Source organism: Anomaloglossus baeobatrachus, chromosome 2 (genome assembly GCF_048569485.1).
Source record: "Anomaloglossus baeobatrachus isolate aAnoBae1 chromosome 2, aAnoBae1.hap1, whole genome shotgun sequence".
Lineage (NCBI taxonomy): Eukaryota > Metazoa > Chordata > Amphibia > Anura > Aromobatidae > Anomaloglossus > Anomaloglossus baeobatrachus.
Genome location: NC_134354.1, coordinates 99,755,543 through 99,779,781, shown reverse-complemented (window position 1 = coordinate 99,779,781; position 24,239 = coordinate 99,755,543). Strand labels below are relative to the sequence as shown.

The window sequence follows — 24,239 nt, the reverse complement described above, 5'->3', positions numbered from 1 at the left end:
TTGGCGGCCTCACCTCTGGTTCCTCAGGAGGTACAGGGAACAACTTGATGGCCTTTTAGTCAGATAGATCTGAGTTGTGGGTTTCTAGTTTTGTGGCTAGTGTTATTTCAGCCTGTGCAGTAGCCTTTAGGGCCTGTGCAGCTAGGGGATACTAGACTGTACAGGAACCATTTGGGAGCAGGTGCCTTAGTATTGAGGCTTTATTTTCCCTTGTTACCTGTATTGGAATACTTATGTGCATACCAATCTTCAACTATTGAAATATTGATAATATAGAATATTTTATCAGACTTCTGTTCCATATCTCCCTCCTATAAATACTTTTGAGCAACCACACCACCATGATATTATTTGTGTATGTAGCAGTCTAATCCCAAAAGGTGTGTGATATATGACGACTCAAGACAAATCGCATTAACCGTACACCGCAAAAGAAAGACACGCGATCAACCATCTTAGTAAATATATAAAGTTTGACGCAGGGAGTTGACAAAACGAGCGTTCGTCGGGTGGGCGCCATCCCGGTGTGTGCGGTGTGCTTGCTACATTTGTAAGTGTTCACCATCCTGATTCAATATCCCTGTACACTGGATGCAGTGTGCATTATTAGGATTGGATATGCTGTCATTAACCTTACCGCTGATACTTTTTGTCAGTCCTTTTGTATGATATTAAAGTGCGATATGAAAATTATCACCTATATAGTGCTGTTATAGATATACAAGTACTGGGTTTTATAATGACTGCCAATTTCCCTCTATTTAATAACAACATCAATATTGATTGAGGCACCACCGGGATTGTGCACCCATTTTGTATGCTTTCTCTTATTCACCCTGCACCTATGAATAATAAAATCTTTATATGTTTACTAAGATGGTTGATCGCGTCTCTTTCTTTTGTGGCATATCTCCCTCCTGTCTATCATTTTTTTGTCATCAGTTTTCTGATATATGGCCCTATATGTGGGCAAATCATGCTTTTAGCCATAGTAAAGTTGTCTTTTATCTTCTGTTCAATAGAATCTTCATGAAACTAAAGTAATAGTTACCAAAACACGTTGTATTTCACTATTTCTGCAGCTGTGTTCAGTAAAGTTGATCTGTTAGATTTACATTGTTCTGTAATCGTTTTCTTTTTTTAGGGGGTAAAATAGCGTGAACCATCACTAGTAGTGAAGATCCACTTTTATTTCTGTGTCTCTTCCCGTTATATACATATACGAAATACTAGGATGGTTTTCTAAAGCTCATGATTTATTATAAATATGACACCTCAGCTAAATCAAAGTAATCATTCCAACAATGTCAATAAAGTCCTCGCCATGAATAAAATAACAATTAGTTGTGGCGCTCGCAAATGAGCTGACTTGTAAATCTCGGCATACTTTTGCCAGTTACTTGCAGACACAGGAAACGCTGCCAATGCACCAGCAGTTTTCTACTGCATTAATTTGCAAAGAACACAAACTGGATTCAGCAAGTAATCTAATCTACTTCTTGGCTTCACATGTTCTCTGTAGCCGGCTACTTGCTGTCTAGGGGGGGTTTTATGGTCTTTCATAAAGAAAAGGATATAAAAGTGAAACCTGCACCAATAGTAATGGCTCATAAACCTTTTTGTAAAATAAAAACTTCAATTCCAATTTATATTTGCTATTTATATATTGTTTTGTGTATTTTTCCACTTTATTCAGTTCTGTTGTTTATCTTTATTTTAATAAAATATGTTTGGGACATTTTAATAAATATAATAAATATATTTGGGACATAATTTTGTGTTAAATACTAATATACTATCAATTGTGTAAATTACTAATATACTATCAATTGTGTCAATTCATAATATTAAGTACTTCAAGTTCCATGACGATTTCCTCCTTTTTAAATCAGTGCCCACTTGGAAGGGCACTTACCGTAATTTTTGTTTTATAAGACGCACCAGATTATGACGCACACCAAATTTAGAGAAAAACAGGTTTAAAAAAATGGGGTCATCTTATAATCCGGTGGTGTCTTATGGGGGGAGCGGCAATGGTGGTGGAGCAAGGTCACAAGAAGCAGGGGAGGTGGTGGAGTAGGGCCATGCTGTGGGCGGTGCGGAGGATGTCCCAGATGCTCGCTGCTGGCGGTGTGAGGTAGGGAACATCCAGAAACTGTCAGCTTCAAAGAAATGCAGTCTAGAGTAGACGCATGCCCAGATTGAGATATCGGCTCAATGACAAGCCGAGATCTCATCTGCCCCAGCGCTACCTCCGGGAGCCATTTTCCTTAAGTCTGCTGCTGGGAGATCGATGGGCTGGAAGCAGTGCATGCGCAGATGAGATCTTGAGCTGAGAGCTCCATCTGCACATGTACTGACTCCAGGTGCCATTATTTGACGCCCGCACTGCCGACATTGTCAGGATGGCCCCTGCCTTACGACCTGTAGCGAACACCAGCACAGTGCCCGCAGCAGAGTGCCCGCAGCACAGCACCCACAGAATTGCTCCTACCTCCTGTGACCATTCTCCACCACCTCCTGGTAAGCTACATTCAGATTATAAGACACAAATTTTTGGGAAGAAAAATGCGTGTTATAATCCGAAAAACACGGTACTTCATTGATTGCATGCTGCTTGTTCTCAACATGTCTGATAGTAGAGAGGCCATATGACCAGATAGAGTCATCAACCTCCAGCAATTGAAACACATCTTTCCCATTGACATTGTTTTTCAACTGAGGTAGGCTGATATTCAGGACTGATCATGTGCTCCTCCATTGGAAGCCATTTTGAACAGAAGCAGCATAAAATACCCCAGATGAAGGCTCATTGTGAAACACACGTTAGGGTTGACGCCATTCCAGCAGGAGAAGAATTTTTCTATGGGTTTGTGACTACAATACTTACCTTGCAGTGTTGTACGTATATATACTTGTTCATCATTTACTCATGTAATACAAATTGATTGCTTTGCCCTCATGTCTGAACCACGCCCCTTTGTAAAGACTTTAGAAAGCAGTACTGAATAAAAAGGTGCATATCTCTGGAACCGTATTGCGTAATTTAAAAAACTAAAAAGTAGAATACTCAAGAATAAAATGAGAGCAAAACCTGGACACTTTTAACCTGGTGACAGGTCCTCTTCAAAATGATTATAAGTGGAGAATACATTCAAAGACAGAGTAAACTGAGATAGAAATATTATTTCCAATATTGGTACCGTAGGTAACCATAGCAGAGTATGAAAAGGTCCAGCTGTTAACTTCTATTGCTAAGCCTACCCGCTTATCTGTAGATGAATAGGTTTTGAAATAGAAATGCTGCTGAAGAGAATCAGGACCCTGGTCTAACAGAACTGTATTATTAATAAGTTATACAGTTTACTATTTATAGCAGATTTAGGTATATTTTACCTGAAAAGCCCAATTTAAAATTTGAGGTACCGCAGAGTGACTCTGTTTTACAAACTGTGGATGGGATTTAAATGCTCTAACATTACAAATTGTTTTGGGTTTGTTTTGTTTTTTTTATTTTTCTAATGCCATGATTAATATACACCTGTCATAAAAGGTTGTAAATGTTAGCTATAGTCTTTTCTAACCTGATAACACACAAATATTTTAAGGGGATTTTTTTTAAAGATCTTGGATAATATAATCAGAATGTCACCTGTAATAGTTGCATAGCTGATTTCCTTATTATATGTAAACTACGGCTCCAGGGATATGGAGTACACTGCCATGATAAGACTCTTTTACAGGTTCATTAGGATGTATTTTCTAAATTAGGGCCTGAAAAATATTTATTCATGTCTAAATTCCCCAGAGGTTTTCCATATAGCTACATTAAAGGGATAGTCTCACTATATATATATATATATATATATATATATATATATATATATATTATATATAAAAATATATATATATATATATATATATATATATAGTACAGATTAAATGTTTGGACACACCTTCTCATTCTGTGCTGTGGTAGCCATGCTGGTTCAGTATGCCTTCAATTTTGTATAAATCCCCAACAGTGTCACCAGCAAAGCACCCCCACACCATCACACCTCCTCCTCCATGCTTCACGGTGGGAACCAGGCATATAGAGTCCATACGTTCACCTTTTCTGCATCGCACAAAGACACGGTGGTTGGATCCAAAGATCTCAAATTTGGACTCATCAGACCAAAGCACAGATTTCCACTGGTCTAATGTCCATTCCTTGTGTTCTTTATCCCAAACAAGTCTCTTCTGCTTGTTGCCTGTCCTTAGCAGTGGTTTCCTAGAAGCTATTTTACCATGAAGGCCTGCTGCACAAATTCTCCTCTTAACAGTTGTTCTAGAGATGTGTTTGCTGCTAGAACTCTGTGTGGCATTGACCTGGTCTTTAATCTGAGCTGCTGTTAACCTGCAATTTCTGAGGCTGGTGACTCTGATAAACTTATCCTCCACAGCAGAGGTGACTCTTGGTCTTCCTTTCCTGGGGCGGTCCTCATGTGAGCCAGTTTCTTTATAACGTTTGATGATTTTTGCCACTGCACTTGGGGAAACTTGAGTGGGAGAGAGCAGGAGTGGAAGTGAGGGGGTGTGGGAGAAAGGGAGAGTGAGAGAGAAGTAAAATGGGAAAGTGTAAGAGAGCGAGAGTGGGAGAGAGGGAGGAGTAGGTGAGAGTGAGAGTGGGAGAGAGGGAGAGTGGGCAAGAGGGAGATAGGGGGAGAGGGTAAGTGGGAGAATAGGAGAGGAAGAAAAAGTGACTCTCCTATTCTCCCACTTACATATATATATATATATATATATATATATATATATATATATATATATATATACATATACATATATATATATATATATATATATATATATATATATACATATACATATATATATATATATATACATATACATACATATATATATATACACATATATATATACACATATATATATACACATATATATATACACATATATACATATATATATACACATATATATATATATACATATATACACATATATACATATACATATATACACATATATACATATACATATATACATATATATATATATATATATATATATATATATATATACATATATATACATATATATATATATATACATATATATATATATATACATATATATACATATATATACATATATATACATATATACATATATATATATATATAATTTGGAAGGTTTAAAGGAGTTGTGTCATTATCATGAAAAGGTAAAATTGCAAAGTCCTTTTTAAAACAATAACTTTGCAATTTACATCTTATTGAAAATTCTCTCCGTTCTCAAGAATGCAAGGATTTTTTATTTCCTAATTTACAGATTGTTACCAAGGTCACGAGGCACCTCAGAGGAGGCCAGTTTGTCAGACAGGAAGTGTGCAGTTGAAAGCTTTTTGCTATACAGCTTGCAAGTGCTGCTCTGAAGATGTTCAGATTGCTGGATCAGGCTAGCTTCAGTGTTTCGGCTTTCATTCGATGTTGCAGTGGCACAGCTGTCCATACAAAATGGAGAATGCACAGTTTGGCCCAGAAGTTCAGCCTTGACACCAGCCCAAACCATGAATCATCACCAGAGCACCAACCCAAGTAGGAAGCCGAAAGGCAGGGAACTGGTGCACTCCTGATGAAAGATGGGCGCATCCGTTTAAAATGATCGCGAATTTCTTACTTAAAAACTATAAAATTCGACATTATTATGAGATATAAAGGAACCAGGATTTATCAAGATTTGTGGTTTAAAATACATTTGTAGTATTTCATTTCATCAAATACTATACTAATGGTAATATTTTCTGAAACAACCAAAAATATTTCTTTATTTTTCTTAGTCAAAAGTATTCTAATACTTGGACATGACTCCTATACTTAAGGAGGAATATTGATTATCTGCTGCCATGTTCTCCCACTGATTAAAGGGGTAGTTCACTACTTATTTTCCCAAGCCACATCAATATAATATTGAGAAACAAGGCTTCTCTCAAATACCTTGTGTTGCCAATTGTGCATCTGAGTGGCACTATTGCGGTCTGCTCATCCCCATCACCTGACCCCCGGGCTCCGTGACCTCTGGGACTCGGTGATGTCACGTCAACTTCCAACAGACCTGCCATCACTGTGGCCAGCCCCAGTCTTCCTGAGTGACTGGACTGAGGGTGGTGTACACTACTCATCACAGCCCAGCATCTTCCTTCTCCCTCCTTCACTGCAGAGCACCTCAAATTGGAGTGATGCCGGGCTGTGATGAGCGGTAAAACGCCGCCCACAGCTCAGTCACTCAGAGACACTGGAGCCGGCCTCGGTGATGTCAGGTCAACTGGAAGTTGGCGTGACATCACCAGATCCCAGAAGTCACGCAGCTCAGGGGTCATGAGAAATGGATGAGCGGACAGCGATAGCGCCACTCACAGGCACTATTGGCAACACAAGGTATTTGAGAGAAGCCTTGTTTTCCAACATTATATCAATGTGACTTAGAAAAATAAGTAGTGAACCACCCCTTTAAAGTTGCTAGTAAGGTTATCAGCTGACCACCATTTTCAGCTTATCATAGGGTTACATTACTTACAAAAGGGATAAAGCAGACATGGCTCATATCTTCACTGTAAAGTAGTGATTATAATTGTACAGCCCCACATAATTTCATCTAGAGCAAAACAATTGGTTGTAATGAAACAATTACATTTGTGCGAAAAGGTTTTTTAAAAGGAATCTTTTTTTTTAACATTAGCACTATGACTATCATTTATAAAGGAAATAATAAGAGTGTGCCAGATGTATTCTATGTAGATCTAAAGAGATCCCAAATGATATCATAGAAATCATAGAATGTTAGATTTGGAAGGGACCTCCAGGGTCATCATGTCCAACCCCCTGCTCAATGCAGGATTCACTAAACCATCTCGGACAGATGTCTGTCCTGCCTCTGTTGAAGATTTCCAATGATGGAGAACTCACCACCTCTTGTGGCAGTCTGTTCCACTTATTGATGAATCTCACTGTCAAAAAGTTATTTCTAATATCTAATCTGTATCTTCTCCCTTTCAGTTTCATTTCATTGCTTTTCATGTTTCCACGTTGAAATGAAAATAACGATGATCCCTGTACACTTACATCCCTTCAGATATTTGTAGACAGCTATTAAGTCTCCTCTCAGTCTTCTGTTTTGTAAGCTAAATATTCCCAGATCCTTTAACCATTCCTCGGAGGACATAGTTTTCAGTCCGCTCACCATCCTGGTAGCTCTTCTCTGAACTTACTGCAGCTTTTTTATGTCTTTTTTTTAAAATGTGGTGCCAAGAGCTAAACACAGTATTCCAAATTAGGTCTGGCCAAAGAAGAGTAGAGGGGGATAATTGCGTCACATGACCTGTACTTTATGTATCACGGGTGTGTCACATGTGACAGACAGTTATGTGGTTTCTGGCCATAGTAGGTCACAGCGTCACGCAGAATGCTCCCTGGCTTTCCATTGTTCCTGCTGTCAGTATTCATTGGTATAGGTAGCTTTCCTGCTGGATTTATCTCTCTGCCTTTTGGACCCAGCAGGAGCTCGACTTCCATGCAGATGTTGATTATGAGTATTTATTGGGTGTTTAAATACCCCTTCCTTTCTTTGCTTGTGCTGGTGATAGTTTCAGCTCTTTCAAGCATTGGTTGCAAGCAGATGGTTTGTAGTCCTCTAAGGTATTGTTGCTGAAAGCTCTGCTGAACTATCTGAGTCATCTAATGATAAGTAGTTCATGCTTTTCCCCCTGTGATTCACCCTTGTGTCTTCTATAGTTGTTTAGTGAGGTTGACGAAGAGCTCATCCCATCCGTTCCTTATTTAGGGCCCAGCACTAGGGATACCTAAGGTCAAAAATCCGGCTTGGCACATAGGTGAGGAACCTATCTAGGGTGGTGAGGGACCCCAGGGACCAGCAGTAGGTTCAGTCAGTGGTCATCATCTTGCCTTTCCCTAGACACAGGGTTTCCCTTCCTTTCCCTTTCGCCATACGCTTGGTACTTCCCCGTAGCTAGCGTGACATTATGATTCTCTTAATAAATCCCATAACTGTGTTTGCCTTTTTTGCTGCTGCATCACATTGTTGACTCATGTGCAGTCTGTGATCTATTAGTATATCCAAGTCTTTTTCACACAAGCTGTTGCTTAGTTTTATTCCTCACATTCTGCAGATGTTATTTTCATTTTTCTTGCCCAGATGTAGAAATTTGCATATCTCTGTGTTAAATACCGTTTTGTTAGTCACTGCCTATTGTTCTAGCTGAATCCTTTCTCTGTCTTCTGTAGTGTTAGCTATCCCTCCTAGCGTTGCATCATTGTCTGCAAATTTGTTAAGTTTACTTACAGTTCCCTTATCTAGATCATTTATAAAAATGTTGAACACCACTGGGGCCGAGACAGAGCCTTGTGGTACCCCACTTGAAACACTCTTCCAATTGGATGGGTAACGATTTATAACCACTATTTATTCCCATTTATTATTATATGTCTTAATGGCATGTAATATATATATAGTAAAATCTATTAGGTTCCATTGCTTCTCTTTTGTTTTAATGCCCTCAAATGATAACATCTCTGATGGAAAGAGATGGTCCAGGTCCATAGGATAGGTCATCAATGCAATATCGGAGGGGCTCCGACACCTTACATCCCCAGCTATCAGCTGAAATCTTCTCCGGCAGTGCCTAGGTATGAGCAGTATACAGGGCAGAACACAGCAGGCTTGTACACTACTCAGTGGCCACTGCCGAGTACTGCTGTTTACATTCAACTGAATGGTAGAAAAAGTGCAGTACTTGACAGCGGCCACTAAGCTATGTCCCACCCCAAATACTGCATAAATCCAACAACTGCCAGAGCAGGTTTCAGCTGATTGATAGAGATGCCAGGTGTCAAACTGAGCTATTATTGATGACCTATCCCAGACAACCGTATTAATAGGAAGTCATAGACCTCTTGTCCACGTTCACTGTGTAAACGCATGTGTTCTGCTTGTTTAATGACTCTGAATGAGTAGTCATGTTCCTTCTGATACTATGCAATAGAAAACTTGGAAGATTTCCTTGGAAGTAGCATGGCGTTACTTGCAAATACTTGATGTTCTACATGTTTGGACCCAACCGTTACTATTAGTGTTGGTCATTAAACTGGCTTTTCTAGAATAAACACTATCACCGCTCCACAGGACAGGTGATAAGTGCCTGATCACTGGGAGTCCCACTGCTGGGACTTTCCTGATTATGAGAATGTGGGGACAGGTCTCATGATACAAGTATGAATGGAGCGTTGATGAGCATGCGCAATTCAATGTCTATGGAACTGACAAATATAAACTAAATGAATAATGTGATTCTAATTATTTATTGGAAAATTATCCCTATAGTAATGTGTTAATAGTTCTTCTTGTATAACGTCAAGTTGTAAACATAAATGTAGTAAAGTGAAGTAGCCAAAAGCGTTGTCATTTATATGGGAAAACATGTATAAAACCTGTAAATCCTGCATCAAATATTCTCAAAACATTTTAATATTGAATGAACATTATGTAATTCTCTGTAGAGTAAAACATTGAGCCACATCAACAATCATATCAGGCAGCTATGAAGTAAGGTAATGTTAAACGCTGTACTTTGCAATGACTATATTATAGAAGGAACATTATATTAAAGGGGTTGTCCACTACTTTTACATTGAAGGCCTATCCTTAGGATAAGTGATCAGTGTCTGATCGGCTGGGGTCCGACATCCCGCACCCCCGCCGATCAGCGGTTCTCGGTTCCGGCGGCAGCAGGAAATGCTCAGTTCTGGCGTTGCTACGTCTTCTGATAGCGTCCGCGGTTGGGTAGTGCACATCCACCTCTCATTCTAATCATTAGGAGGCAGATGTGCAGTACCTGGCCACGGCCGCTATCAGAAGATGGAGCAGCGCCAGAATCGAGCATTTTTGGCTACCTGCTGCCACCACCGGCACCGAGAACTGCTGAACGGTGGGTGTGTGGGGTGTCGGACCCTGACAAATCAGACAATGATGACTTATCCTAATGATGGGCTATCAATTTCAAAGTAGCGGACAACTTCTTTGAGTTCCTAATCCATAATAATCCAATTAATAATCATAACTATATATTTGTGCTGTTAAGACCCTCCCAAAATGATCTATAGATAACAAACCGGATGTGCGGTGCGCTACTACTGCACCTTGTAAGAGTGCAATGCCTTTAATACATGCTTGTGAATTGTTCCTTGCTTTAGGTCCTACAATACCATGGACAGCTCCTAATATTGAATGTCCTATATTCTTCATCAGTGTTCCCTAACTTCAGTCCTGCATTCATGTTTTCAGGATTTCCTTAGTATTGCGCAGGTGTTGGAAAACTCACCCATGCAGGTGATTAAATAATTACCTGTGCAATAGTAAGGAAATCCTAAAATCATGCACTGTTGGTGGCTCCTGAGGACTGGGGTTGGGGAACGCTGGTCTACAGACTCCCTATACAGACTCATCTACTATAAATCTGTGTGTGGGATGCTGCAGTCTCCTCCCTAATAAACTCAGAGAGCGAGAAGTCACCCGTCATTCCACACATTTATTATACACCGTACTGCAGTAGCTGTCTACATTTAAATGATATATGCCTAAAACAGCCTCAGGGCTAGGTATCTGGCCAAGCTTAATCTTTTGGTTCCTACATAGCTGAATTAAAGATGAATGAAAGTAAAAAATTGAAGTCAACCAAGTCTGCAGCTCTGATGTAAATCCCAGAGCTGAGTATTGATTCACATCTATCTAAGAATCGATAGCAATGTTTTATTAGGGCATTAAAGAGCCCCTCCCATGCAGGCGCTGGACTGACCCTTTGCATTTGTTAAATAGTCAATTCCATGGCTTCCCCCCACCCCATCCCCTTCTCTATTACATCGAATATATTCCAACCAAATTCTGTAAAACTCTTTAGTGGTCCTGAGGACAAACCACCTATAAATCAAGATGTGAGCATAATAATATTTTTAACCATTTACCACATGATAATATTTGCCATCAATAATGTACTAAAAGAATGATACAATATTAAACCGTAAGATCTTAGTTTACTTAAAGGGAAACGCCACCCTCCAATATTTTGAGAAAATTCTATTAATTGAATGGAATTGAAGTCATTGGCAAAAAAAAAAAAAAAATGAAAAATATTTTCCATCATTTATTATTTAAATAAAGAGGTTCTAAAGGTGCAGTTACACTTTAAGTATATATTATGTTAATTCTATTTTAGCATTGGTGAAAAGACATTTCACGAGCTGAAGAGTTGTGCAGTAGGATAGTCAATACCCTTTGTGTGCCATATACCCCGGGGTGTATTTCAGGCAGCTGACAAAATCGTCCATTACTGAACGAATAGCAAAAACGAACATACAATGATTCAAGTAACATTATTAACAATGGCCAGAAATTGCTGCCCTTTCACTAAACAATATTGGAAGTTCTTGCTCGTGTGACACAAGGAAGGGTTAAATTCTGAAAATCAGCTAGCAATAACACATAAATCTTCCCCCGCTTGTCATGCATGCTCCCTCCTTTGCTTTTCAGTCTGATTAAAAGAACAGGCTCAATTTCCAAGTGCTGAGATGGTCAGAAGTATATTGGATGCGGGAAGCAGCAGGGAGGAGTCTGTATCTCGCTATGTCCCATTAACAGAGAAGGCATTTGTAATATTTTACAGTAAAAAGCACATGGAGGGCATGCTGCCAAACCTAATCTATACCAACTATATATTATAACAGAATGGCTGGAGATGTAACACATCTTCCATCATGCAGATGCTTATACTCTATGTAGATCATATACAGTATTGTATCATTACCACCTACTGTTGGGTGGGGCTTCCCATGCAATTAGATGCAGTAATTACTTTTTTGATAAAAATGTTTTTATATATAAACATATAGACCATGCAGTGCAGCCTGCCACAAAGTGGGCCACCATGCTACTAGCAGTTGGGACTGTACTCACCATGATTGAGAAGACCAAGGCCACTATGTTGACTGGCCAAACAGGACAAAAACAGGATAAGATGGCCAAGACCAGATAGTCAGTGGGCCTGTTTTGCTCCTGCGCGGTGGTGGTGGCTGTAGAAGAAGCCCTGGCAAGGCTGCCCCTGGAAGGCGAGAGTGGTGCAGACTCCAGTTGTCCTGCAGAAACTGACTTGTAGGGCAGACTGTGCCCATTCTGGTCCAGGTCTCCTATAGACTTTTCGCTCGACATGGTAACTGAGAAAGACTTCTTCATCCCATTCTCTTCTTTTGCCTCAGAGGCAGATGTTAGGAGTTTCTCAGTTTCATGAGCATCTGCAGGTAACGGGTTACCTGAGCCACTCAGTGTCTTCTCATACTGGGCATCTGTGTTAATGGCCATGACAGTGATAGTCGTCTCCACAACACTGTCTATTGCAGTATTTACAAAAGTGATAAAACTTCTCTTTCAGAGCCGCTAAAATCCCATGGAGACTGGAAGACAAAAGGCTAATGCTGAGTAGCAAATGTGGCGTACGTGACGGAGAAGAAAGGGGTCGTATTGAGTTACGGAAGAGCAGGATGGAGAGTTGGGTGGTGTAGGATCCTATGTGAAGCTCTAGCTCTTTGGTAGATTTGCTGCAGACTGCTGCTGCCCTGCCCCAGCCTCTGCTAAAGGCTTCTCAAGTGGAATCGTCCTCTCAGGACGAACCAACTCAGATGCTGGGCTGATGACACAAGCAGATTATTGCAGTTTTCACAGTGAACAGCATCACTGGATTCTCCTGGGTGTTAACAGTGGAATTCCTCAGCTCTTCTCTCCAGCCATAAAAGCTTTTATTCTTTACTGATGTTATTCAGATATTCAGAACCTCTTATAATCTCCGGATCGTATCCTGTGCTTTCACATTTACATTATGCTGGATTTTTTTATTACCAGATAAAAAAAATAAAAAAAATCCGAGCGGTTTGGTTGCTATATACAGGGCACAGTAATATCTTTTTAACTCGAAGACAGATTTGTCTTAACTTCTATGATATTTTCTCACAATTAATTTAGTTTATTTACTAAAATACATTGTTAAATACCATTATACCGTATTTTTCGGTTTATATGACACATCGGATTATATGTCGCAACCCAAATTCAGAGCAAAAAAAGAGTGAAAAAAAAGGGGGTCCTTCTTATAATCCGGTGGTGTCTTACCGGAGGGGCTGGCAGCGGTGGTGGAATGGGGTCACAGGAGGCAGGGGCGGTGGGTGTCCCAGAAACTGTCAGCTGTGCTGGTGCTGGGGCAGTCGTGCTGGTGCTAGGGCAATTGTGCTGGGGCTCGGGGGGCAGCGGCGACGGCTGCGAGCGGTGCAGGCTTCAAAGAAATGGCGCCCGGAGTCAGCGCAGATTGAGCTCTCGCAAGCGCCACCTCCGGGCGCCATTTTCCTTAAGTCTGCTGCTGGGACATTTATGGGTCGGAGGCAGAGCGTGCACAGATGAGCGCTTGAGTCGAGAGCTCCATCTACGCACACGCCAACTCCGGGTAGGGTTATTTGAAGTCCTCACTGTCTGCCCTGTAGCACCAGCTCAGCCGCCACAGACTCAGCACCAGCCTCTGCAGAAGCAGCACAGCTGCCACAGCACCAGCTGCCACAGCACCAACTGCCGCAGACGCAGCAACAGCCTCTGCAGACCCTGCACAGCCGCCACAGCACCAGCCACTGCACAACCACCACACCACCAGCCGCCACACAGCCGACACAGCGCCATCCGCCACACAGCCAATGCAGACACAGCACCGGCCGTCAGAGACCCCGCATAGCCGCCGCCGCAGTCTCCACACAGCCGCTGCCGCAGTCCCCCCATAGCCGCCGCAACAGCACCTGCACAGCCACCACAGCACTAGCCCAGCCACTGCTGCATTCTTGCGACCCCTCTCCACCACCCCCGGTAAGTTACATTCAGATTATAAAATGCACCCCTCACTTTCCTCCTAAATTTTTGGGAGGAAAAGTGCCTCTTATTATCCGAAAAATACGGTAATTGTAAAATAAGATAATGGATTGGTAAGATTTGGTTGAAAGGAGAATTTATTATTCCTTTTCGGGCTCGTTATCCAGAATTAGGATGATTTAATTGGGCAAATAAGAAACATTTCAGTTTGACATCTTTGACATTTCTCCCCAAAATCTTGATGAGTTTAGTTAATGGGGTCTAATCAAGGTCATTAAAAACAACTATGTGAGTACATAGCTATTCCTATTCGGCTTGGTCTACAGTTGAAACCAGAAGTTTCCCTCTGCTCTCTAAAAAGACACATCTGCAGGTTTTTCTCATTTGACATAAAATCAGAATAAACCTTTCCAGTTTTAGGTCAATTAGGAACCAAAATTCTTTATATTTGCCAAATGCCAGAATAATGAGAGAGAGAACGTATTAAGACATTTTTATTACTTTCTGCAATGTCAAAACATAATTAGTCTCCTTGCGTGTTTTGACACAGATAGTATTAAACATCAAAAGTTTACATACACTAAGAATACTGTCTTTAAACAATATGAGACAACCCATATGATGATGTCATGTCTTTAGAAGCTTCTGATAGGTTTACTGGCAGCATCTGAGTTAATTAGAGGCACAAACTTCTGGTTTCAACTGTATATATTAAAAACAAGTATGCAAAAATAATATGATTGTGAGAATAACCCTTTAAATTCTATGGACACATATGGCTTCTTTTACAGTAGTCAATAAGATTGCACCAAGTTTCAGACTGCAAAAGTATTCATCGTATCACTCATTTTTAGAGTACTTGATGTGCATATTGCAGCTTGATCCATGTGACAGATCTCCCTCCTGTAGGAGTGTAACTCCCAGGAATACAGGCTGGATGTGTACTGCCCCTGCAGCAGTCGGACTGCTTGGATCCGGGTTGCTGTGGCTCGAGGGTCTCCGGACCCAGGGGCTTGCGGCCACTCGAAAATAAAAGGGGACTATTTACAGGGGATTAGTGTTTGTGACGCCACTCGTGGTTCATGGTAAAGGGAATACCGCCGCTGCCGATGGGAGTACCTGGGGGAGATGGATTGGGGCAGCCAGATGACGTTCCCTCCACTGGTGCGGGAGGCCCCGGGACTCTGGATGGTGGAGGTGTAGGGAAGCATGGTATAGTATAAGGCTATTATGTGGTACAGTATCAAATGCCTTTGCAAAGTCCAAATAAATCACATCAGCCACATTACCAATATCCAGATTTGCACTTACCTCCTCATAGAAACCCAACATGTTGGTTAGACACGACATATTTTTCATGAATCCATGCTGGCTATCAGTTGTTATATTATTTTCTCTAATATATTGTTGAATGTCATATTTATTAATGCCCTCAAAAACCTTGCAAACCACTGATATCAGACTTACCGAGCGGTAGGTACCTGGATCCACCATGTTACCTTTCTTAAATATCGGTACCACTTCAGCCATTCTCCAACAAACCGTGTTACAAGATAGTCTAAGAAGATACAATACAGCGGTCTGTCAATTACTAAGCTCAATTCCCTCAATATTCGTGGATAAATGCCATCTGGCCCGGGGAATTTGTCAATGTTTAATTTACTCAGATGCAGGCCTACTTCTTCTTGTGTTAAATTAGTTATATCAAGTGGCGAACTTTGATTTTTGCCTTGATGAATGATCCTTGGAAAAGTCAGTTTGTTGATGAACACAGATGAAAAGTACATGTTTAATAATTCAGCCTTTTCTTTGTCCTCTATAATTATCCTGGTATTATCTTTTAAGGGGCCAATACCATCCTTTGTTTTCCATTTACTATTGATAGATTTATAACATACAGTCAGGGCCAGAAATATTTGGACAGTGACACAAGTTTTGTTATTTTAGCTGTTTACAAAAACATGTTCAGAAATACAATTATATATATAATATGGGCTGAAAGTGCACACTCCCAGCTGCAATATGAGAGTTTTCACATCCAAATCGGAGAAAGGGTTTAGGAATCATAGCTCTGTAATGCATAGCCTCCTCTTTTTCAAGGGACCAAAAGTAATTGGACAAGGGACTCTAAGGGCTGCAATTAACTCTGAAGGCGTCTCCCTCGTTAACCTGTAATCAATGAAGTAGTTAAAAGGTCTGGGGTTGATTACAGGTGTGTGGTTTTGCATCTGGAAGCTGTTGCTGTGACCAGACAACATGCGGTCTAAGGAACTCTCAATTGAGGTGAAGCAGAACATCCTGAGGCTGAAAAAAAAGAAAAAATCCATCAGAGAGATAGCAGACATGCTTGGAGTAGCAAAATCAACAGTCGGGTACATTCTGAGAAACCTGTACCAGAATGATGGGAAGAAACAAGTTTGGAGAAGAAAGGGAACGGCACATGATCCAAGGCACACCACATTCTCTGTAAAACATGGTGGAGGCAACGTGATGGCATGGGCATGCATGGCTTTCAATGGCACTGGGTCACTTGTGTTTATTGATGACATAACAGCAGACAAGAGTAGCCGGATGAATTCTGAAGTGTACCGGGATATACTTTCAGCCCAGATTCAGCCAAATGCCGCAAAGTTGATCGGACGGCGCTTCATAGTACAGATGGACAATGACCCCAAGCATACAGCCAAAGCTACCCAGGAGTTCATGAGTGCAAAAAAGTGGAACATTCTGCAATGGCCAAGTCAATCACCAGATCTTAACCCAATTGAGCATGCATTTCACTTGCTCAAATCCAGACTTAAGACGGAAAGACCCACAAACAAGCAAGACCTGAAGGCTGTGGCTGTAAAGGCCTGGCAAAGAATTAAGAAGGAGGAAACCCGGTGTCCAGGATGCTGAGCTGAGTGGACGTGGGGAAGAGGAGCTCCTGTTGACCCTCAGCTAAATCAGCACTTATCATAAGCACAAACCTACTCACCGGCTCTCAGGATGGGACCACGGAGGATTAAACCGTCGCAGCAGGCATCGGTGCCCCCCCCCCGCTGCATACCACGGCGCTGGATACTTTCTTGGGCCTGGAACAGGGTCCAGGGGAGGCCCGGACGCCATCTTTCCAGGAGCATGGAGGGGAAATGGAGGCACCGGCCCGGCCTGCTAAGCAGCAAGAGAAGGAGGAGTGGGTGAGCGGGGACACAGGGGGGAGTGGAGGAGTCCCTGCACTGCATCGGATCCTCAGGCACAGCAGCAGCAGGCCCAGGAGCACATAGTGGCGGTGGGAGATAAGGTGGAGGTCGGGGGGCAGCCCTCCCCACTGCCGGGAGAAGAAGGGACTGCAACCACAGCTGGTAATATCAGGGAACAGAGCAGCCTGCTTCCCCCCTCTGGGCCTCGGTGTGGAGATAAACCTTCCCAGCTTCCCCAGCACCAGACTAAAACTCCAGCGTCTATTACTGCAGGTGCTCACCTTAAAGGGCCAGACACCTCCTATAAGGACATGCATGATTTCATAAGTAAACTTCCTTCTAAAGAGGACTTTCAATGCCTCATCCATGAGGTTAAAGCAACTTGCAGGTCAGAAATAGCTGAAGTGAGGAGAGATTTGCAGCAATTGTCTGGCAGAATTGAATCCCTGGAGGAAGAGCATGACATCACCAGATCCCATGTATCAGAATTACACAAACTGGCAACATCGCAACAAAAAATTATGGAGGATATGCAGTCTCACATAGAGGATCTCGACAACAGAGGACGCCGTTGCAATGTCCGTGTGAGGGGGGTCCCAGAGTCAGATGGGCCCGAGGACACAAACTCGATACTACAATCCATCTTTAATGAAGTGTTGTACGCTCCCCCTTCTAACATCATCAAGCTGGACAGGGCACACAGGGCTTTACAGCCGAAGAATTTATCCACCCAACCCCGGGACATCATTTGTTGCATTCACGACTTCTCCACCAAAGAACTGATCATGGCTAAGGCTAGAATGAGGCGCACGGCACCTGTGTTAAATGGCAAGGAAATCCAGCTTTTCCCGGATCTTTCTCGCATCACACTCCAGAAAAGGCGGCACCTCAAACCCCTCCTCACGAGCCTGAAGGAGCACCAGGTTCCATACCGCTGGGGTTACCCGTTTGCACTAACAGCGCGCAGAGGGGGTAAATCGGCGACCCTTCGCACTCCAGCAGATACCACTCTGTTCTGTGAAGCACTGGCCATTCCAGCGGTCTGTATCCCAGATTGGGACTTGCAAAGGTTGGAAGGGCCGCCCCCTCCCGTGTGGTCCAAGGTGAGGGGTGGAGGGTGTGGGGCTTTGGGGGGGAGAGGAAGTAGGGGCCGCGGGTCGCTCCTTCCCCGGCTCACCGTTGAGGACACTCCTTAACCTGGTTGGTGCCTATTTCTTATACCCTCTGAGTTCCAGTGGCTGAGCATGCTTTGTGATACTGTGACTCTCTCTACAGCAAGCCTCTGACTGTCCATTGTGTCATCTGCGGCCCTCTGGGTCTGTTGAGCTGCATAAGGGGGAGGGGCTGTAGCCACAATGATGCTGTGGGGGGTAGGGGGGTTGGCGGGAGCCCAGTCCCCTTACTTGGAGTTAGTGGTTGAGGTTTTTTGTTTTTTTTTTTCCCTTGTTTCCTTTTGGCACGGGCCCGTGCCCACTGGACTGACCCCCGTGGGAGGGCTACTGGGGAGTGAGGTGGGTGGCTCTCTTAGCCCAGACGGGTTGGTGAACCTCCCTCTAGGTCTCTCCCTTCCGGGTTGACCCCCCGGGAATCTATGCCTAAGGTTTATGCATTTTGGTTAATGTTCTTAATTCATGTTCATTTCTATGTTCATTTCTATGTTTGTCCTTGTCTTCCCCCCTCCCCGATGTTTTTTCCTTATGTGTCCTTTCAGGTACCACCCCTTCTAGAGTCCCTGGGAGCTGCGGCCCTTTGTCGTATGGACCGTCTCCTCTTGCCGGCTTCACAGGGGAAGTCATGCCCCCGACGGTATAGGTGTGCCATTAGCTTTTTCTTACTTCTAAGTTTTAGATATGACCCGCATTATCTCTCTTAACGTAAAAGGTCTGAATTCACCCCATAAGAGGAAATTGCTGCTACAGGAACTGAAAACATCAGGTGCAGACATAGCCTTTATCCAAGAAACACATTTTGTGGAATCAAACACTTTCAAATTTGCGTCCCACCGCTTTCCCATCCATTACTCGGCTTACTCGGGCTCCAAGAGGGGGGGAGTTGCTATTTTAATATCCTCCAGTTGTCCTCTACAAATTACGGGTTCTCACTGCGATCCAGAGGGTAGATATGTGATTCTGGAGGGCCAACTGGGGGGATCCCCGCACATACTGGCCAACATTTATGCACCTAATGAAGGGCAGATACGCTTTCTTAAGAAAATACTCGATCTGATAGGCGGACTGGCACCGGCCTCTACGGTGTTGGGGGGAGACTTTAACATCCCTTTTTCGGAGGTGGCCGACAGACTCTCTGTGGGTGGACACCCTCCATCGGGTGCTTTGAAAGATTTGTCCCGGGACTTTCATAGGCTCATTAGATCAGGGGCTTTATACGACGCTTGGAGGGTGGACCACCCGGGAGAGAAGGCCTTTTCCTTCTACTCGCATCCGCATCAGACGCACACCAGAATAGACTATTTTTTCATTGACTCACAGCTGCTGGGGCGTCTTGAGAGGGTGGAAATGGGATCCATTACGTGGTCAGACCATTCCCCACTCATAATGGACTTCAAGAAAGATGGTCCTCAACCTAGGCCTCAGCATTGGCGCCTTAATGAATCTCTGATCAAAAATCCCGACACTAGGGCCTTTTTAAATAAGCAACTGGTCGAATTCTTTCAGTTGAACACGGGCACGGTCACGTCGCCGGCAACACTCTGGGAAGCTCAAAAGGCAGTGATGAGGGGACTATGCATTAGAGAGGGCGCCAGGGCTAAAAAGAATGCCACAAGCCAGCGGGACTCTATAACGGCCCATCTTAAGCTACAGGAGGGGAGACTGGCGGCTGCCCCATCACTGACTATTCTTAGGAGAGTCATCAGCCTTAGGGAAAAGTTGAGAGACTTGGCAATTGGCAGAGCAGAAAAATTGCTAACCTTTTCCAAACAAAGATACTATGAAAGGAGTAATAAGGCTCATACCTTACTCGCCAGGCAGCTTAAGGAGCGCGCTACATCCTCATGCCCTCAGGCTCTGCGCGATGAAAAGGGCACTATCCACTATCACCCCGCTTCAATAGCTGACATTTTTTTCAATCACTACAACAAGCTTTATAACCTTCCGGTTCCCCCGGGCATGGCTTCGCGCGGGGCTGGGGCACTTGGGGACTATTTTTCGGCCCTTGAGCTCCCTTCACTGCCTTGCAGAGCAGCCGCGGCTTTGAATGAAGAGATTACTACAGAGGAACTGGAGCAAGTTCTGGAAGCCCTGCCTGGCGGGAAGTCACCAGGCCCGGATGGCTTTACTTATTTTTATTACAAGGTGTTTGCGGCGGAGCTCCTCCCACACATGGCCGCCTTGTTTAACTCTTTCCTTCAGGGTGACCCTATCCCTCCATCCATGCTACACTCCCATTTAATCCTCCTGCCCAAGCCACCCAGGGACCCATTGGACTGTGCTAATTATAGACCAATAGCCCTTTTGAACTCCGATTTGAAGATGTTCACCAAGCTCTTGGCGGCCAGGCTTAATCGATGGTTGCCCCAACTCGTGTATAAAGACCAGGTGGGTTTTGTCCCTTGCCGTCAGGGGGGAGACAACACCAGGAAGGTCATAGACCTGGTGGATGTGGCAAATCGGACGAAGCAACAGGTGTTGGTGTTGAGTCTAGATGCAGAGAAGGCTTTTGACCGCCTTGCGTGGCCTTTTCTCTTCAAGACAATGGAGGTCTTTGGGATCTCGGGTGGCTTTATGCGGGCCTTGAAGTCCCTGTATAGCGCTCCTACGGCCTCTATCAAACTCCCCCTCCACATCTCTAAGCCTTTTCTCATCTCCAATGGAACCAGGCAGGGGTGCCCCCTGTCCCCCCTCCTTTTTGCGCTATGCATAGAGCCCCTCGCGGCCTCGGTCAGGAGCAACCCAGACATCTCGGGGGTCCTGGTCAGGAATAAACCATTTAAAATCTCGCTTTTTGCCGACGATGTGCTCATTACACTTACTAACATCCATGTATCCCTTCCAATTTTAATGTGCACCTTGGGTAGGTACGGGAGCCTTTCGGGGTATAAGATCAACTCTAGCAAAACGGAGGCAATGCCCTTGAATCTCGACCCGGTGGCCCTGGATTACCTGCGTTTGAATTTTAAGTTTCGTTGGAAGACAGATGCGGTCAAGTACCTGGGGGTTAACCTCACATCTACTTATGATTCCCTCTATAACCTTAACTCCCCCCCCCTTTTCCGAGAGCTGAGAACTCTTTTGAGCAAGTGGTTGCCCCTCCCTCTTTCGTGGATGGGGCGCATTGCGGCGGTTAAAATGAGCTTGCTCCCAAAATTATTATATTTCTTTTAAACCCTCCCAGTTAAGGTACCAATAAAGGAGCTGAAGTCCCTTCAGGCGGCAATCCTTAGATTTATTTGGTGTAACAAACATCATAGGGTGGCCAGGGAGGTGTTGATGGCTCGGAGAAACAGGGGGGGGGCTTTCTGTCCCGGACATCCTAAAATACTATTGGGCGGCCCATCTTAGGAGGATCCCCTGTTGGGTGTCCCTTTGGGCATACAACAGGTGGACTGAGATTGAAAAACTTTGGCTGGCGCCTATACATCCAAACGCGCTCCTGTGGCCCCCGGCCCGGTGTGATTCGCCCCCCCCGCCTCTTCTTGGACCGATGCAGTTCACTAGGGACCTCTGGGCATTTTGCATTAGAAGATTTCCTTTGGCATCCCCCTGCTCCCCTCTGGTGTCCTTCATATACCAACCCTTGCTCCCAAGCAGTCTGGAGTCGGACATGGTGCACCCCTGGCTCAAAGCAGGTCTATTCAGATTTGCAGACATTATAGATGGAAGTACAAGGCAGATCCATTCCTTTGAGTACCTTAGAGATAAATTCTCTCTCTCTAATCGAGAGTTTTTCCAATATCTGCAGATCAGAGACTTGGCTGGCTCCTTGTTTGGCAGGGCAGAGGCCTCGATTCCCACAGACTTTGAAAAAATTTGCAGAAGGGGCACTGATACTAAGGGGCTGATTTCGGAAATTTACATTTTGCTTTCTGAGACACGGGAGGGGCCTGAGGGGTGTTTTCCATACATGCGGAAATGGGAGTCTCTATTGGGAAGGCGGATACTTCCTCAGGAATGGGCAGCAATCTGGGGAAATGCCGCCAAGACGTCAATATGCACACTATATAAGGAAAATATCTATAAAATTTTGCTATTTTGGTACCACACTCCAGATTTCCTTCATGGCATAGACCCCTCCATACCGGCTTGTTGCTGGAGATGCGGGGGAGGCAGGGGCACCATTCTGCACATATTCTGGTCCTGTCCAGGGATAGTCCCCTTCTGGGAGCGGGTTAGAGGGTTGATCCATAAAGTACTATATATAGAGGTTGATCTTGATCCCCTGATCTATGTTCTGGGTCTTGGGAATGGGGGATTGGGAAAAACGGCCTCTAAGATTTTGTCCCACATCCTTACGGCGGCCAGATGCTTAATTGCAAAGAATTGGAGGCAGCCAGGGACACCCTCACTCCAGAGCCTCAAGTATAGATTACTGGACGTTAGACGCATGGAACATCTCACGGCACTATTGCATGACACAGTTGACCGTTTCCAGGCCGTGTGGGCACCATGGGACTACTTTGCGGGACAGGAGGATCTGTGAGACTGAGGCCTATGGGTCCTATGGAAGGAGCATGGACTCTTGAAACCCTTCCCTCTTCCCTCCTATTTCTCCTCTCCCCTCCTAACCCTCCTCACCTGTCCTGTCATTGTTTGTCTAGGTTCGATAAGAATTGTGAATTTTATGTTTTATTTTATGTATGAAAAACGTAAATTGAAAATCTCAATAAAAATTCAAAGTTTAAAAAAAAAAGAAGGAGGAAACCCAGCGTTTGGTGATGTCCATGGGTTCCAGACTTAAGGCAGTGATTGCCTCCAAAGGATTCGCAACAAAATATTGAAAATAAAAATATTTTGTTTGGGTTTGGTTTATTTGTCCAATTACTTTTGACCTCCTAAAATGTGGAGTGTTTGTAAAGAAATGTGTACAATTCCTACAATTTCTATCAGATATTTTTGTTCAAACCTTCAAATTAAACGTTACAATCTGCACTTGAATTCTGTTGTAGAGGTTTCATTTCAAATCCAATGTGGTGGCATGCAGAGCCCAACTCGCGAAAATTGTGTCACTGTCCAAATATTTCTGGACCTAACTGTATATGGGGTTTTATTTTAATGTTGTTGGTGATTAGTGCTTCAGTAGCTAATTTTACTTGCTTGACTTCTTTTTTTACATTTCCTATTGAACCCTTTTTACTCCTGAAATGCTATTTCTGTATTCTCAGCCGTCAAGATTTTGAATGCCCTTTGTTTTTATCTTATTATACTTTTTACTATCTTATTTATCCATAGTGATATATTTTTATTCCTGAACATTTTATTACCAGAGGGTATAATTTTTCTACAATATTCTAGTAGTATATCCTTAAAACATGCCCCATTTATATTCGGTATCCCTAGTTACCATGACATGGTCCCAGTCTACATGATTAAGCTCTTCCCTTAATTTGTTGTATTCCACTTTCCTAAAGTTCCAGGTTTTTTACATTTACCCCTTGAAATGTTCTAAAGCACCAGATACTTTTGTTTTAGGGGCAAGTGTTTATGTTAGGCCGGGTCTAGAAGACTATATTTCAGAGTCTGTATACTGTAGCGAGGTGGGGGTCCCCCAAGACTACAAAGACGCCGTGACTCAAATAGTCCGATCCAAACAGCTTTATTGTCCTTGCTGTACATGTAAATTCATCCGGAACACAGCCGGGTCATGCACCGTCCATACGGGTCCCCGTCACACAGGCACCCCTTGCCGTAGGAGACGGTCTTACGATGCCCCGTTCGGCTGTTCCAGGAGGGTCCACAAACTTATAAGCGCTCCACGCCGGCCTGGAGCTTTTTCAGGCTTCCTGCTCTGCAGCTTACAAACTTACACTATTACAAGTTCATAGTGGAAGTTAACCACTTTCCTTACTCTCTGGCCCCTGCCAGCAGACACCTCTAGCTGAGGTTCCCTCGCGGCCCCAGGGCCCTCTGC

General features: G+C 43.5%; 1 protein-coding gene across 1 annotated transcript in view; it reads right to left on the bottom strand.

Annotated features, from left to right (window-relative positions):
* TRARG1 (trafficking regulator of GLUT4 (SLC2A4) 1) overlaps positions 1-12,733 on the bottom strand; it is a 66,449-nt gene extending 53,716 nt beyond the window's left edge. Inside the window, exon 1 of the mRNA XM_075335227.1 lies at positions 12,028-12,733. Within this exon, the coding sequence (XP_075191342.1) occupies positions 12,028-12,429 (402 nt within the window). The 5' untranslated portion in view covers positions 12,430-12,733. The remainder of the gene's footprint in view (positions 1-12,027) is intronic.
* Positions 12,734-24,239: the final 11,506 nt, after the last annotated feature.